This window comes from Chelmon rostratus, chromosome 7 (genome assembly GCF_017976325.1).
Source record: "Chelmon rostratus isolate fCheRos1 chromosome 7, fCheRos1.pri, whole genome shotgun sequence".
NCBI lineage: Eukaryota > Metazoa > Chordata > Actinopteri > Chaetodontiformes > Chaetodontidae > Chelmon > Chelmon rostratus.
This window is the reverse complement of record NC_055664.1, coordinates 8,266,106-8,279,755: the sequence shown is the minus strand read 5'-3', so window position 1 is coordinate 8,279,755 and position 13,650 is coordinate 8,266,106. Positions and strand designations below refer to the sequence as shown.

Here is a 13,650-nt window from a genome sequence, read left to right as displayed (position 1 = left end):
TGTTTCCTCATGAAGACCTACTAACCCCTGCTGGTGCAGCCGCCTGCATTTCTGTTAGGTTGGAAACAACTAACTGACAAACCTCACAAGTATATAGTTGAAACATGATGAAACCATTTTACGTTTCTGTCTTCCAACAACTAAAGCCATATTTTTACTGTACATGCGACTGTAAAATCAAGAATTTCTGTAGCTCTGGCTCAAAATTTGAGCCAGAGCTATGCTGATAAATTTGAAGTGTCTCCATTACATAGAGCATGCTTTCTACTGTAAAATGTTAATTGTCACAATTCTTTAAAACAAGTTTAAGGGATCCTTAACAAAAACGTTCATGCACTAAAAATATTGGGCAATATGTCTTCAGATTTTTCAGTCTCACTGCTGCCTCAAAAATCCAGTACTTAGTCTGGCAATAACTGGTCGAAGAAAACAACAGTCCACACACTCAACACTTCTGTCAATGAATTTATTGTTCTGTAAAAACCTTCTCTAGTGTCTGCCCAAACACACCTTCAAAATACAGCTATTCACATGTTCGTACCTCTGAACCACAACACACACTGCACACAGTGTTGCTTAGAACAGCAACTTACATATTCAGACTAAACCTTCACAGGTAAAAGCAACACGGCATCACTATAAATCTACTCATGAGAACTACAGACAAAACGCAACACAATAAAAACAATCCTTCGCTCGAAAAAAATGGCTAGACCGGCACTGGAGACTGAATAATGATTGTAATAGAGGGAATTAGCAAAATGAGGCATACACTGTGCGATGTGTGGGCGTATGGTCAGACATATTGGAAGAAGTCACACAAATATATCAAATCTGCGGGTCACTAAATACAACCTGAGGGCTTTACTTTGGACTCTTTGATGTCATGTTTAGACTGGTGGGATGTCCCGAGGGGTCAAGGGACTGATCCTGAACCACATGACTGAAGAGGGTTGCACAAGCTTACATCAAAACACAGTAGCTTCTTTTGTAAGTATTCTTTGATGTGTGTTATTTGGTGAATTTCGTTTTGGACTACTGAACGTTCTATGATCGTGGTTGTGCGTATTTGTTAGAGAACTCATTTGCCTTCATTATAAAATGCTTGTTTTGGATGGCTGAAAATGTTCTACTTTTCCCCTTTGAAATAGATACAATGAAGGTCTGATCTAAACAATTCTTATGCAAGCAAAGAGAGAGGTCCTCTGTCCCCAATCAATCTGGACAAAGGATATAACAGACCTTTGCGGAGCTACAGTATGTGGTATTTTAGCTTCAGCTTTCAGGTTATACAGCAACACCTTCTCTTTTGACAGGTGCTCCAGTCCAGCTCCACATCTACATGACAGGTAAAGTGTCCAGCATACTGTCTGCTATATAATGGTGTATGGATAGTATGATTATGAGGAATGCTGCCTTCAATGTGTTTTGCACTCGCATCAAGGTCTAATTTGTTTCCCACAGTCCGCTCTTCACGTCCTCTTTATGCAGTGAGACTTGGGTGCACTCTGCACCATGTTTCCTTTATTTGTCTATGGATGTTCGTCTGAGCTGGAGGAGCTGGGCAGGAGAACACACTCCTGTCTTCTGCCCCTTTTCCGCCTCCTCTTCGCAATTCGTAGCCTCCTGCGGATCACATCTAGAGGACAAAAACACAGATAAACAAAAAAAAGAAAAGAATTAAACTGCTTGGGAATACTACTTGAGAGGCACCTTGTTACCTGTTAGGTCTCTGATGACTGAACCCTGCGTGGTTCACCTACCTGCTACGCTGTCATAGTCCTGCTGCGGGTCGTGCCAGTAAAGACTTGGCGTGGTCCTCCAGTGGCGGTACAGGCGCGTGTGAAGCACCGACAGGGTCAGGAGAACCAGCAGGAAGCCCAGTGCCGCTGCCGCCCACACAGCTTCGTCTGTCCTGGGGGTCCTCGGCAACCCTGTATTCAAGACGCCAGCTTGAGACTCTGCCCCCGCGTCCTTGTTGCATTCGCAGTGTTCGCCTTCCATGCAGCCGTCACAGTCGTGGCTGCCGGGCGGGTGTTGTTGTGGCTCGGGTGGAGACTCAGATTGGAATTTGGAAACAGAATCAAAGCCGGTCCTTTCACTCTCGTGGCGGGAGTGTGTGTCACTGTGTGTTTGCTTATGTTCCAACTCTCTCTCTTTGACATCTACTACTTCACCATCCTTCATCGCGCCATCTGCTGTGTTGTGTTTCTCTTTGGAGTCACTCTCTTCCACGCGGTGTCCAACAGAGTCTGTACCTTCATCTTTGGAGCTGAGGGCTTCTGGCCTGGCAGTGTGGTTATGTTCACTGTTCACGTCTTCTGCACGAACATCCAACCCAGCAGAGGGTCTTGGGTTTCTCAGGGCACTGTGTTTAAGACTGGGCTGCTGTGCTGCTGTCTGTAGTGTTAGCCCACTTTTCTGAGACCCAGGATCCCCAAATCCTAAGGAATGAGTTCTGAGAGTCTCAGACATATTTGATCCCAAAAGAGCCTGATTTATATTTTGGATGTTAGACTGAGAAGGAGCTTTCCTCGGACCAGGAGGATCTGAGAGAGTCCTGTTCCCTGGAGGAGAACCTGCTGATGGTCCAAGCATGCTGTTGTAGCTCTGGCCATCCCCTGTCTTTCTGAGGGTGGTTCTGTTGGTCTGTATGGCAGCTCTTATCAGCCGGCTTTTGCCTTGCTCTTTAATTTGTGGCAAGCTTTCCTTCTTCATGTTGGACTCTGTCGCTCCATTCGGCAGAGAAGAGATGGTCTGCTCACAGCATCGCCTCACAGACTCCTGGGGATTTCCAGTAACAGGTACTTAGAGACTACAGGACAAGACCTAAGAGATCTACAAGACTAGTGAAATGACTCTTCAACGCTGCTTTGCAGTGCATGTAAAATGACTGATGATTAAAACCATGCCATGGAACAAAATCAACACAGTAAAATCAGTGAAGTCTCCAAACCTTCATATTTCCTGGGTGATCCTCCGGATGTGCACGTTGCTGCTGGTGCTCGGCTGACCGGGTTAACAGCAGGTTGTACATCCTGCTCAGACTCACGCCACCGAACTCATTTCTTGCAGGTGTTGTGGTCTCCAGCCAATCACAGACATCTGAGGAGGCCACGGTGGACAGCTCCAAGGTGCGACCCCAGGACACCAAGGCTACTGGCTGAACACAGAGCAAACAATGAACATACATTCACTCTCTGTCGTCCATGGGCTGATTCTGACCTAATTTAATGAGCCATGATACTCTTAAAATCACATTTAGTTATATGTAAAGGCTAAAAAACTCTGCTGCTATTATGAAAGTGAATAGAGCTAATGTTGAGGCTATTTAACATGCTTGTTTGAACTACTAGAACTGGTCTGCTTGGCATAAAAACACGTTTCAAAGAGGGTCATTATAGCTCAGCCATACTCCAAACAAGCTGCCTGCATCAAGATTTAAGAAACTTACATAACAGATCCAGAACAAGACCTGAGAGGGCAATAGCTGCAGTGAGAGACGGTTCAAAGCAGCTTTTGAGCATTTAGGATTCATTTCTGTATCTTCAGCTTGAGTCAAACTTTAACTACATGGTCTTGACTTAAATTAAACTGGGAGATAACACTCAAAAGAATGTAGATGAAAAACAACGACGACAACATGTATTCAGATGACCTTTTCTAGTACTGCCACCGACCTACCAGCCACAGTGGTGGGAAAACAAAGAGGGCATTTCCCAAACAATCGAATCTTTTCGTGAAAGAGTCAAATCAATCGTCAGGCACGTACTCGGACTGGCTATTGAGAGGACTGAGAAAAATACCAGTGGGCCACTCGCTCTGTGGGCCAGTCGCTCTGTGGGCCAGTTTGACAACAAATCACCTTTACCGGCGTAACCAGTCAATCATCTGAGCGTGGGGAGCCTGAAGGCGTTGGCTGCAGAGAGCAGAGAGAGCGGCCCATTGAGACCAGTGGTTCCTGTTCAACTGTTTCTGCAGCCGAAGCAGTAAGACAGAAGACAATAAGGATCAAACAAACAAGGTTCGGGTTTGGGATTGGCTGGCTGGCTATCCAGCTACATCGGGTGCATTTCACTGAAACATGTTCAACTTTTCATGAAGTCGATGCGCTTGTCAATGTCACTTTTTGTGAACCGACCAATCACAGCCTGGATGGAAGCGGGACATCAAAAAAAGCCTGACGTGCCACTGCAAACTGTGGAAATGCTGCACTGATTGTCACGCATGAATGGTTATCAGATAAGTCTTTTTTGATGCCATATCGGGGAATTTCACTTGCTACAGCAGCAAGAACAAAAAGGAGAGGTAGAAAAAAGAACAAATACACAACAAAAAAGTTACAAAATAAAGTTTAAAAAAAGTATAAAACAATATTGCCTTGTGAAGAATGGCTCCATTTCACAGAGGATTTTGAATTGCACATGAGTAAAATCTGAACAATAAAATACATCTTTGTTCAGTTGCACAGTAAAAATATCTGATATTGCACAAGATAAGTTGCACAGATGTAGATGGTGGATTTCCAACACTGGTTGTTACACCCTTACATGTCGATTAACAGACTCCTGATAGTTCCTGTTCTTGCTTAGTCAAAACCAAATAGTTCTATTTGTGAAGGAGTGGTATTGAGGTCCATCTATAGCTGTGCTCAGGTGTTAAAGCTAACAAAGGCAAAGTTCAAAACATTTCAACAGGTGAACAGAATATGCAAAGCTAACAGGATATTAAGACTCTACTGTCGCTTGCGGTCAGAGAACAGAGATAAAGGGTTTGTCTCACCGTGTGTTTACTGAGCTGCGGATGTGGGGTAATGATGTAGTCTGGCAGACAGGAGCGAGCCAGGTCAGACAGAAGCAGCCGCTCGTGGAGAGGAGCACAGGGATGGTAGAGCAAAACAGTAGCTGCATGCTGGAGTATGTATACACACAAACACAGGCGCGCATGTGACTATCACTGTCCACATCCAATCCCACTCCCACACCGTTTGGCTTTTCATCAAAATTTATGACACTCAGCAGCTAAGACTAAGATCTTATGATAATGTTAATATTGTATTCCTTCCGTGTCTGTTAAAAATGTTTTTCAGCTGACAAAGATTCCCGGGGGGAAATGTCTCCTCTGTGGAGACAAAACCACCAACTAACGTGTTAAACCAGCAGTCATCTGGTTTGCTCTGGCATTAAGTTCTAATAAAAATCCCTGACGTGCCATGACTGTTTGTTAAATCCCTGATAATCAAGAAAATCTGTTCAGGGGCAGCTCTGCTCCCAAGGGTCCAACAGGTAGAGTGTGAGTGTTGGCAGACTTTCCCATATTACTCTAAATCTACGTCACAAAGAAACATTGATTGTGGCTTAGCTCCACAGTCGGATGCATGTCTGGCTAAAACAGGCTGTTAGGCTGGGAAATAAAGCAGAAGGGACTGTGAGCAAATTGATTTGATTCACCGCTCTGCTGTCTGCAACCACTGAACTCTTCTGCGCTTCTATCGACCCCATTCATGAAAACTATGGTAAATGACTGACTCTTCGCTATGTTGTCACATCAAATGTTGTGAAGTTGTAGCTTTTAGTAATGGGTGAAGCAATGACATGGTATCATTAGTCCGCTGTATATACACACATTACCACAAAAATGTCAGTTTCTTCACTGATACCCAAAGCACAAATGTCTATTGATTTACTGCACAGCAGAGATAAAGTGATTGATGTTGCGACTTACGTGCAAGTTATTGAGCCACCGTTGAGGAGGACAGTACAAGTACTCTCCACTCTCTGCCCTCACTGGTCTGTAAGCTCCACTACGACACACACAAACACAGACACACGCGTTAATATTAACAAACTTCCACCTGTTGATACCTTCATGGTCGCATTAGAAAGCAAACAAACCAGGGGTACGCAAGGGTAGTAAAGACACTGCTGTGCCCATGGGAATGCATGGGTTATCATGTGTGCTCAAACAGCCTTACCTGTTGGGAATGGTGCGGTTGTAGGAAATAGATCTGTCCATGCAGATCTGCCTGGCTGGCTGCAGCGAAAAGAAAATCACATTTTAATTGCACTTTTCTGGGTTATGTACCGTATGAATACCCAGTCATCAGCACTACCTTGGCGGCTGTTGAGTTTTCGCCACTTTGCTGTTGACAGCAATTACATGACAAGGAAGACGTTTCAGCTAACTGCAACTAAGGCTGCAACTGGCACCTTTCGATATATTCGCAGACGCTTTTTGTGAAGTTGAAAACAGGGCAAAGCTCTCGTTCACTGCATGCATTAGTGTTTTAAATATAATGCATCGCTGACTGTTCTCCCATTGGGCTTTGATTTCAGGAAATAGCCATGTTATGTCAGTGTCTGTGGGCCAAAGGTAAGGGGGAAACTCTCAAATAAAGTGTTTGGTACAGAGTTTACTCACCTCAGGATCATACACTGTGTCAATACTGTGAAGTCTCTGCAGATAAGAGGGACAGTGGACAATGGGTACACGACTGATGAAGGAGCCTGAACCAGCTATTACATCCGGCAGTGCCAGATGTACAGGCAGTACAACAACAATTACATTCCCATGATTGTGTATACTTCCTGGCACCAGAGTACTGTAGCCCACCCCACCCAGCTATGGCTGCGGAGATCCTCACAGATAGTGAGGTCTGTTTTATCCATCCTTACCTGAGCAGACTCTGGCCAAGAAGACACAGGGCAGTCCCAGGAAACAGCATCCTCAGGCAGGTCTCGACCCAAATAGAGCTATCACACACACACACACACACACACACACACACACACAGACACACACACAATAAGTCCAAAATAACTGTACATAAGTTATATCCTCCAAAAGCCAGCTGACACACTCCGACAAACATGGCAGCACATTAATTTGTACCTTCCCATTGTCGCATACTGGCCCCGGAGACTGGGAGACATCGCACCGACCCAAACTGACCCACAGCGCGGCCAGCACAGTCACTGTCAGCCGCGGGGAAGTCGTTTGGCTCGGCATGGTGACAACCGGTCAGTCATTCGAGTGTGACCAGACCCACATTTAGCTAGTTGCCGTAGCCTCCCTCTGGTCCTCTTGCCACACACTGACTGACAAAGAACTGACCTTTCTCAATCCCAAAACACAGTTTTCCTTGAGCCATAACAGAGGAGCGGTGAGACGTGCAAATGTCGGTTAAAACGGTAACTGCCCCGCAGTGCCGTGCGTCCGTTGTCTCCTTTAAGCTAAACTAAAATTAGCTAGTTGTTCCACATTATAGCTTGAACAAATTTGCGAGGCCATTTAACGTACACAAATGTACAAGAAGATGTTGTCTACTACCATTACTGCTTCACCAGTGTATGATACACAGCTACCAAGTCATACAGCTAACTACACTGTTGATAAATAAGCAACGTTTTCCTTATAAATTTCAAAATATAATCGTTGTAGCGTCTGACTTCAATTTTCATTAGCTTTATTGATATCACATGTCTCTTTTGTTTTACCTATGATGAGTCAGTTGCGTATTTTATGTGATGTTCTGTAGTTATGTATGGTCCAGTATTTGTTCTTTTTTTCTTTTTCATCTAAATGCTAATAGCTTTATTTTTATTTTGAAAGTAAAATACCATTTCCGAGAGTACGCTGACTCTGGTGTTTCTGGCTAACTTTACTGAACTGTCCAACTACGGAAGCTAGAAAGGAACGTAAGACAAAAGTTTGACTATTAGGATATTAAGCCGTGGTAATACTCTGAATATCCTCTGGGAGGCGACACAACAGCATCATATGATTTAAAATCAGCAGTAATTGAAGGCTATCTCTTGAAGTTGTAACATGATCACTATAGAACAGAGAACAAACTTTACTTTCTGTGACGCAGTTCAAACAATTAATATTGTTTCTGAGCAGCTCTAAGTGGAGCAAACAAGTTTAATCCCCTGGAGTAGTGTGGTAGGTATCATTGATCATTCGTGTGCATCAATTTCTGCAACTGGTATTGACCTGTTACGTTGGCTATACTAAAACTTAACCGACGATAACTTGTGCAATTTGCTGTCGACACTACAGATAGTAGCCTTGCAGATAGACTGTAACATCACTGTCATCGGACAACATCAAACAGGCATTACCTGTTCGCACAGGTAAACCTGCCATTCCAGCTGGGTGCCGCCCACAGTTCAGATTTAATAGCCAGAATAACACTGGTTGCTGACGCTGGTTGCTTTCAAAATAAAACAGACTGTATATAAATACAGTAGTCTGTGAAGCAGAATTAGCCAATCTGTCAGCTGTTGTGCCACAAAGTACAAAAGTGATAAATGAAAGCTGTCAAGTTGGCACATTGAATATATAGTGGGTATATTTTCAGTAATGTCAAATACTTTCTTTCACAGTGAGTTTAATTTTGAAACTTGTGAAGGGAAGTCTCTCTGATCCCTGTTTCCCCACCCATGACACTCTAAAACTCTCTCTCTCTCTCACACACACACACACACACACACACCTTGTCATAATAGTGTCCAGGTGGGTCTGTCAGAGGAGACTTGGGTCCCTGGACAGAGGACACGTCTGGACCTAAATGGAGTCCACCCTCCTTGAAGGTTTGCAGTCTTTTTGGCTATGATTTGTTCAACGGTCTGCTTAGTTTAAAGTTTGATTGTCGGCTACTCTCTGTCTTTAACCAACAGACAACAGTCAGTTTAGGAAAAAAGCAAACGATCCATTTATTACTGTTTTTACAGACTACTACTACTAATATAGCCCATGAGCACAAAACAAAGACTCTGTATTCTTTCCTTATGCTGGTAAGGGTGTGGCACTTCTCTGAATTGTTGTAATAGCTGGGCAATCTGATGGATTTATGGCACCAAAAAGTAATCAACCTCAATCTAGCAGCAGTTTATTGATCGAGCACCTTGCCTTTGATTAATACTCTGTTTTAACCTGGGTATCCATTAAAAGTAGGACAGTAAGTTCCCTTGCTTGTTATGATAAAAGGAGAAATAGGTTGCTGACCCTCCATAAAGTCTGTAGATACTGATGGCTCATCAGCTGAGCAAATCGGTCAGAGTAATAGGTTTCTGTTTGCCAGACATCTCTAATCCCTTCACCCTGTAACTGTGTAGCTCCAGGTGGAGCTGGCACTGCAGATGACCAGCAGCCAGCTGCGACCACTCCTGCTGGTTTGCAGCCCCCTGCAGAGGTAGCGGAGCCTGTCGACCTGGGCAAGGTGGAGGGAGATGAGAGTCAGCCCGGAGGCCCTGCAGGAGCAGGACATGGACAGGTGAGCAAGAGAGCTATCTGAAAAACAATCATTTGAATAAAAGGTGCATGGACCCATATTACTTTTTCAGCATGTATCATCTATATGTCTCTAAAATGATGCATAAAATGCACCTACAGCTGCAAAATGCATTGCATGAAAGTACAAAGCTTAAATGTTACTGTGATGCGTATCAGCTCTGTTTATGTGTAACTATTCTCATCAGAGTTTATTCCAAAGATTGTGAAGGACACAGTGGGTAACCTCTGTGTTGTCTTCCTGTCTCTCACCAGGAGCTGTACTCATTTGACAGCTCTCTGTCCTCCTCGGACAGTGAGGATGAGGGTATCGGGAAGAGAGACAAGAAGAAGAAGAAGCTGAAGAAGAAGAAGAAGAAGAAAGTAAGTGTCTCAAAAAGCCCACCTTCACCACCACCCAAGTAAATCTGTGTCTTTCACTATAAGTGAAGACTGGACAAACTACATCAGGACAGAGCTGACGGTGTCCTCGTGGCTAATGAGATGAAATCACATTACTCAGCAGTCAGCTGATTTTGTTGCATGTTGCGAGGTCGTTGCGTTGGACTTCTGACAGTTGAGGGAAGTGCAGTGAGGGCTGCACCTAGCAACAGCCAGTCAAACAGGAGAGAATGGTTTTCATTTGTTTAGAATGCAGATAAACTGTCACTTTTGCTCACCGCATAGCTGAAATGGGTGTGTGTATGTGTGTGTGTGTGTATGTGTATGTGTGTGTGCTCCTGTGTGCCCTTTCGGTAAAATGCTTGCTTGTTGCTTGTGCAGTTTTTTTGTGTGTGTGTGTTGCAAAGTGCTTGAGGGGCCCCTCCCTTCTGCTGCACTGCCTTCACTAAGCAGCATTAGCAAAGCCTCGATCCACCGTGTTCCTGTTGCTTATTCGATTTGCTTCTCATTTATCACTTTCACCAACAAAAGGAGGGTATAAATAAACCTGCTCAGTGTTTACCCAGAGTTGAGCAATAACTTCCCCGCTTCTTTCTCAACAGGATTCCAGCTCGTCGTCTTCGTCTTCCTCCTCCTCCTCCTCCTCCTCCTCCTCCTCCTCTTCGTCCTCCAGTAGCTCTTCGGATAGTGACAGCGAGGTATGTGGTGGGTGCTGCTCAAGGATCCCAGGGCAACATGGAAGAATATTGCTTCCACGCAACTCCTGCCTTGCTCTAACATGTCACCCATTCATTTCAGCCATCACACACCTTTAACAGAACACCACCGAGCTGAGACTTGATGAGGAAAACTTATGGTTTGCACTGATGAATTTGCAAGGTCTTGATGCTCGATGCGCCGCTCTCAGTAATCTTTCAGCTGAGGCCAATAATATTTCCTTTAAACGAGTTGGAGACAGTGGATCTGGTGGTTTTATAGTGCAAACTTTTTGTTTATGTAAATCCTTAAGAAATCTTTCCAGCAGCATTGCTAAATTAAGCCGAGGCCACAAGCACAAACGATTCCACATCAGCTCCTAGGGGATTGATCGTCCCATCAAACTGTGTCACCACCTTTGGGGAAAATATTGTCAAAGCTGACAATGCAGACTGTTGAGAGAATATTTAGGGTGTCAAACTGTATTTAGAAATCTAAAACCTGAGCTTTTTATTATGTCTTTTGGCAAGTTTGGGGATAAACACATCAACCCTCCCCCGGCGTGCTTTGTCAACAGTTTCGGCTTTTGAAATAGCCCCAAACCAAAGCGTACGCTAACTCTTCAAAATGTTTCACCTTTTTTGTTAAGTTTAGCAACGCTGAGCGTCAAGTGACTGCATTCACACGATGGCATGCTGTCCTGCTCCTTTTCTGAGGGCGTGACTGGAAAATCAGGAGGAAACGCGAGTGACTCAGGCTCTCGCAAGCTTTTCATGCAAACGGCAGAAACGAATTCAACAAAGGCTGAATGAACCTGTGAAGTTGAATTTTTGCATTCCACAGATGTGTTACCGCCCAGGAGTTCACTGGTCATCGGCAAAACAGATCACAAAAACACAGCAAAGAAAGAGTGTGTGTGTGTACATAACACTGGAATACCTGGCTCTGGGTGGAGGTGCTAGTGTCCCTGATCTGATAGTGGGCAGGTAACTGACAGGAGAGGAGCACACCCAGAGACAATGTACAAAATACCTTCCATTCAGCAAGTCCTGACAATAAAGTCATATCTGACCTATGTAGCTTGATGTGGAAAGGGAACGCCCCAGACATCATAAATGTGTCGGGGTGTGTGCAAGTTTACATGCATGGTTACACAGAAATAGCAGTGTGTGCTTATAGATCCAGGATGTGTGTAATAATAGCCGCATACACAGTGTGTTTGTTAGATTTGTGTTGTTTTTGGCTGCATGTCCGCAGCAGGTGTGGATGTTCGTTACCTAACTGTAGTGAAGGAAGAAAATTCTTTATATGAGACGAGTAGGTGACGCCCAGCCCTGATGACTTTGTCTCTATTTATACTTTATTAAGCAAATGTAACACTCTGCAAACAAACTGAGTTCACACGCACACATACAGTGGAATCTTTCAAAAAAAACAATACACAGTTATGGAAGAATCAGCGTTCCCTTGCAGGATGACAAGAAGAAGAAGAAGAAAAAGGAGAAGAAGAAGAAGGATGAGCAGAAAGAGTACGTCTGGGACAGTGTTATCATATCTCAGGCTGGTGAGTGAAACGCAGCGTTTCTCATTTGCACTGTGAGGCTGTTTTTAGAGGCTTTTAGATGGCTGCTGATGTCAAGTCTGGTGAGGTTAATGGTTCATTCTCCCCTACAAAAGCATAATATTGCATTTCATATTTCCTCCACATGTGATATCGCTTGCAAGAACACTTTTTAAGGTGCTTTGCGAGAAGTTCATTTCATGTTCTCTGCTGCGGTTTCCCTCAAAATATTTTCTAATTTCTCCTTAAATTGCTTTTGTGTTTCCAGCAGCTCATGAAAACCTCATCACTCAGATTTAAATTAATTTTATTTACTTCAAAATGTAGATGGTTTCGATAGGTCTCTCAGCTGGCAATGCACGTTCTTTGCATTTTAATGTGTGCAATGTTTCCAGGTCCCGATGGCAAAACGGAGCTGCAGACTGTCGAAGGTCTGAAGATGAGCCAGGTGAGAGCGAGATCTAACGTCTAACGTCCTCAAACACGTTGCTGTTAACCTAGTCGTGATGGGATTTATTTTCTTTTCTTTCTTCAGGGTTTCAGCTCATGTGATGACGAGGATGACAAGAAGAAAGAGAAGAAGAAGAAGAAGAAGAAGGACAAGAAGAAGAAGAAGAAAAAGAAGAAGGTATATAAAAAATCTTTAATAATACTGCAAATTACACAACAATATCTGGCTGTTTTATTGGATAAGCATGCGCCACTAAACTATACATGCAGTGAAAACAGTAAAACATTAATATATGAATCACACTTTTAACCTTTGTCACTGACTTCCTCTCCCCCAGGATTCGTCCTCTTCCTCTGACAGTTCATCCTCTGACAGTGAGGATGAAAAGAAGAAGAAGAAAAAGGAGAAGAAGAAAAAGAAAAAGAAGAAGAAGAAGAAGAAGAAGGTAAAATTAAAACAAATGTCAGCCTCTGCGTAAACCAAAATGATGAAAATTTGACATGGTCATTGTTCGGTTTGTGCTTCTTTCACAGGACTCCAGCTCTTCTTTCTCAGATAGCTCCTGCTCTTCATCATCATCCTCTTCCGACAGCGAGGATGATAAGAAGAAAAAGAAAAAGAAAAAAAAGGACAAGAAGAAGAAGAAAAAGAAGGACAAGAAAAAGGTAAAGCAATTTCTTGAAGTTTTATAGGAACCTCTTGCTTCTTAATATTTTATATAAGTGCTGCTGTTATCTCCTGGAAGATCAGATTGGGAGGATTCTGTAAATACAATTACAATTAAACACACAGTGTGTGTTTTCTTACCAATGGCATAATTTTAAAACATGACTTGTGTTGCCGAGTAAATATTAATATGTCCCACATTGCTGCATGGATGGCGAACAGATTCTTTATCTCTGAATATGAACATATTTTTTCATTGCCCCAGGATTCCAGCTCTTCATCTTCATCCTCATCTTCAGACAGTGATAAAGATAAGAAGAAGAAGAAGAAGAAGAAGAAGGACAAGAAGAAGAAGAAAGATAAGAAGAAGGTACAAATGCCTATCTTGTTTTTGAGAAATGGCCATCATGTGAACCTCGCAGGGCATTTCACTTTTTGGAGCTCAGTTTTTACACCATCATGCATCAGTTATGAACAGTATTAAACTCCATTTCTAAAAGCACAACTGTAAAGCAGCATGTGTTCACTCTCTAATAGGGAACAAACCAGATTCCCCAACAGTGCACACAAACTAAGCATTGGCCTCTGTACCTGTCAGGGC

The 13,650-nt window shown here is 43.4% G+C and overlaps 2 protein-coding genes across 2 annotated transcripts; one reads left to right on the top strand and one right to left on the bottom strand.

The window, feature by feature from the left end:
* Positions 1 to 458: 458 nt before the first annotated feature.
* Positions 459 to 7,348, bottom strand: tp53i13 (tumor protein p53 inducible protein 13). Its single transcript, XM_041940884.1, has 9 exons — positions 6,892 to 7,348; positions 6,675 to 6,752; positions 6,421 to 6,456; positions 5,975 to 6,033; positions 5,725 to 5,803; positions 4,783 to 4,911; positions 2,957 to 3,163; positions 1,764 to 2,784; positions 459 to 1,639 (listed from the first exon to the last, which is right to left on the bottom strand). Exons 1-9 carry the CDS (start codon positions 7,006 to 7,008, stop codon positions 1,533 to 1,535), a joined length of 1,833 nt encoding a protein of 610 aa, XP_041796818.1. The 5' UTR covers positions 7,009 to 7,348; the 3' UTR covers positions 459 to 1,532.
* A 1,124-nt stretch (positions 7,349 to 8,472) lies between these two features.
* On the top strand, positions 8,473 to 13,542 carry LOC121609053 (cylicin-1). The gene is made up of 10 exons (XM_041940573.1): positions 8,473 to 8,594; positions 9,120 to 9,277; positions 9,550 to 9,657; positions 10,278 to 10,373; positions 11,845 to 11,935; positions 12,328 to 12,380; positions 12,468 to 12,560; positions 12,721 to 12,828; positions 12,917 to 13,048; positions 13,315 to 13,542. The coding sequence occupies exons 1-10, from the start codon at positions 8,573 to 8,575 to the stop codon at positions 13,531 to 13,533; spliced, it is 1,080 nt and encodes a 359-aa protein (XP_041796507.1). The 5' UTR covers positions 8,473 to 8,572; the 3' UTR covers positions 13,534 to 13,542.
* The last annotated feature ends 108 nt before the right edge of the window (positions 13,543 to 13,650 follow it).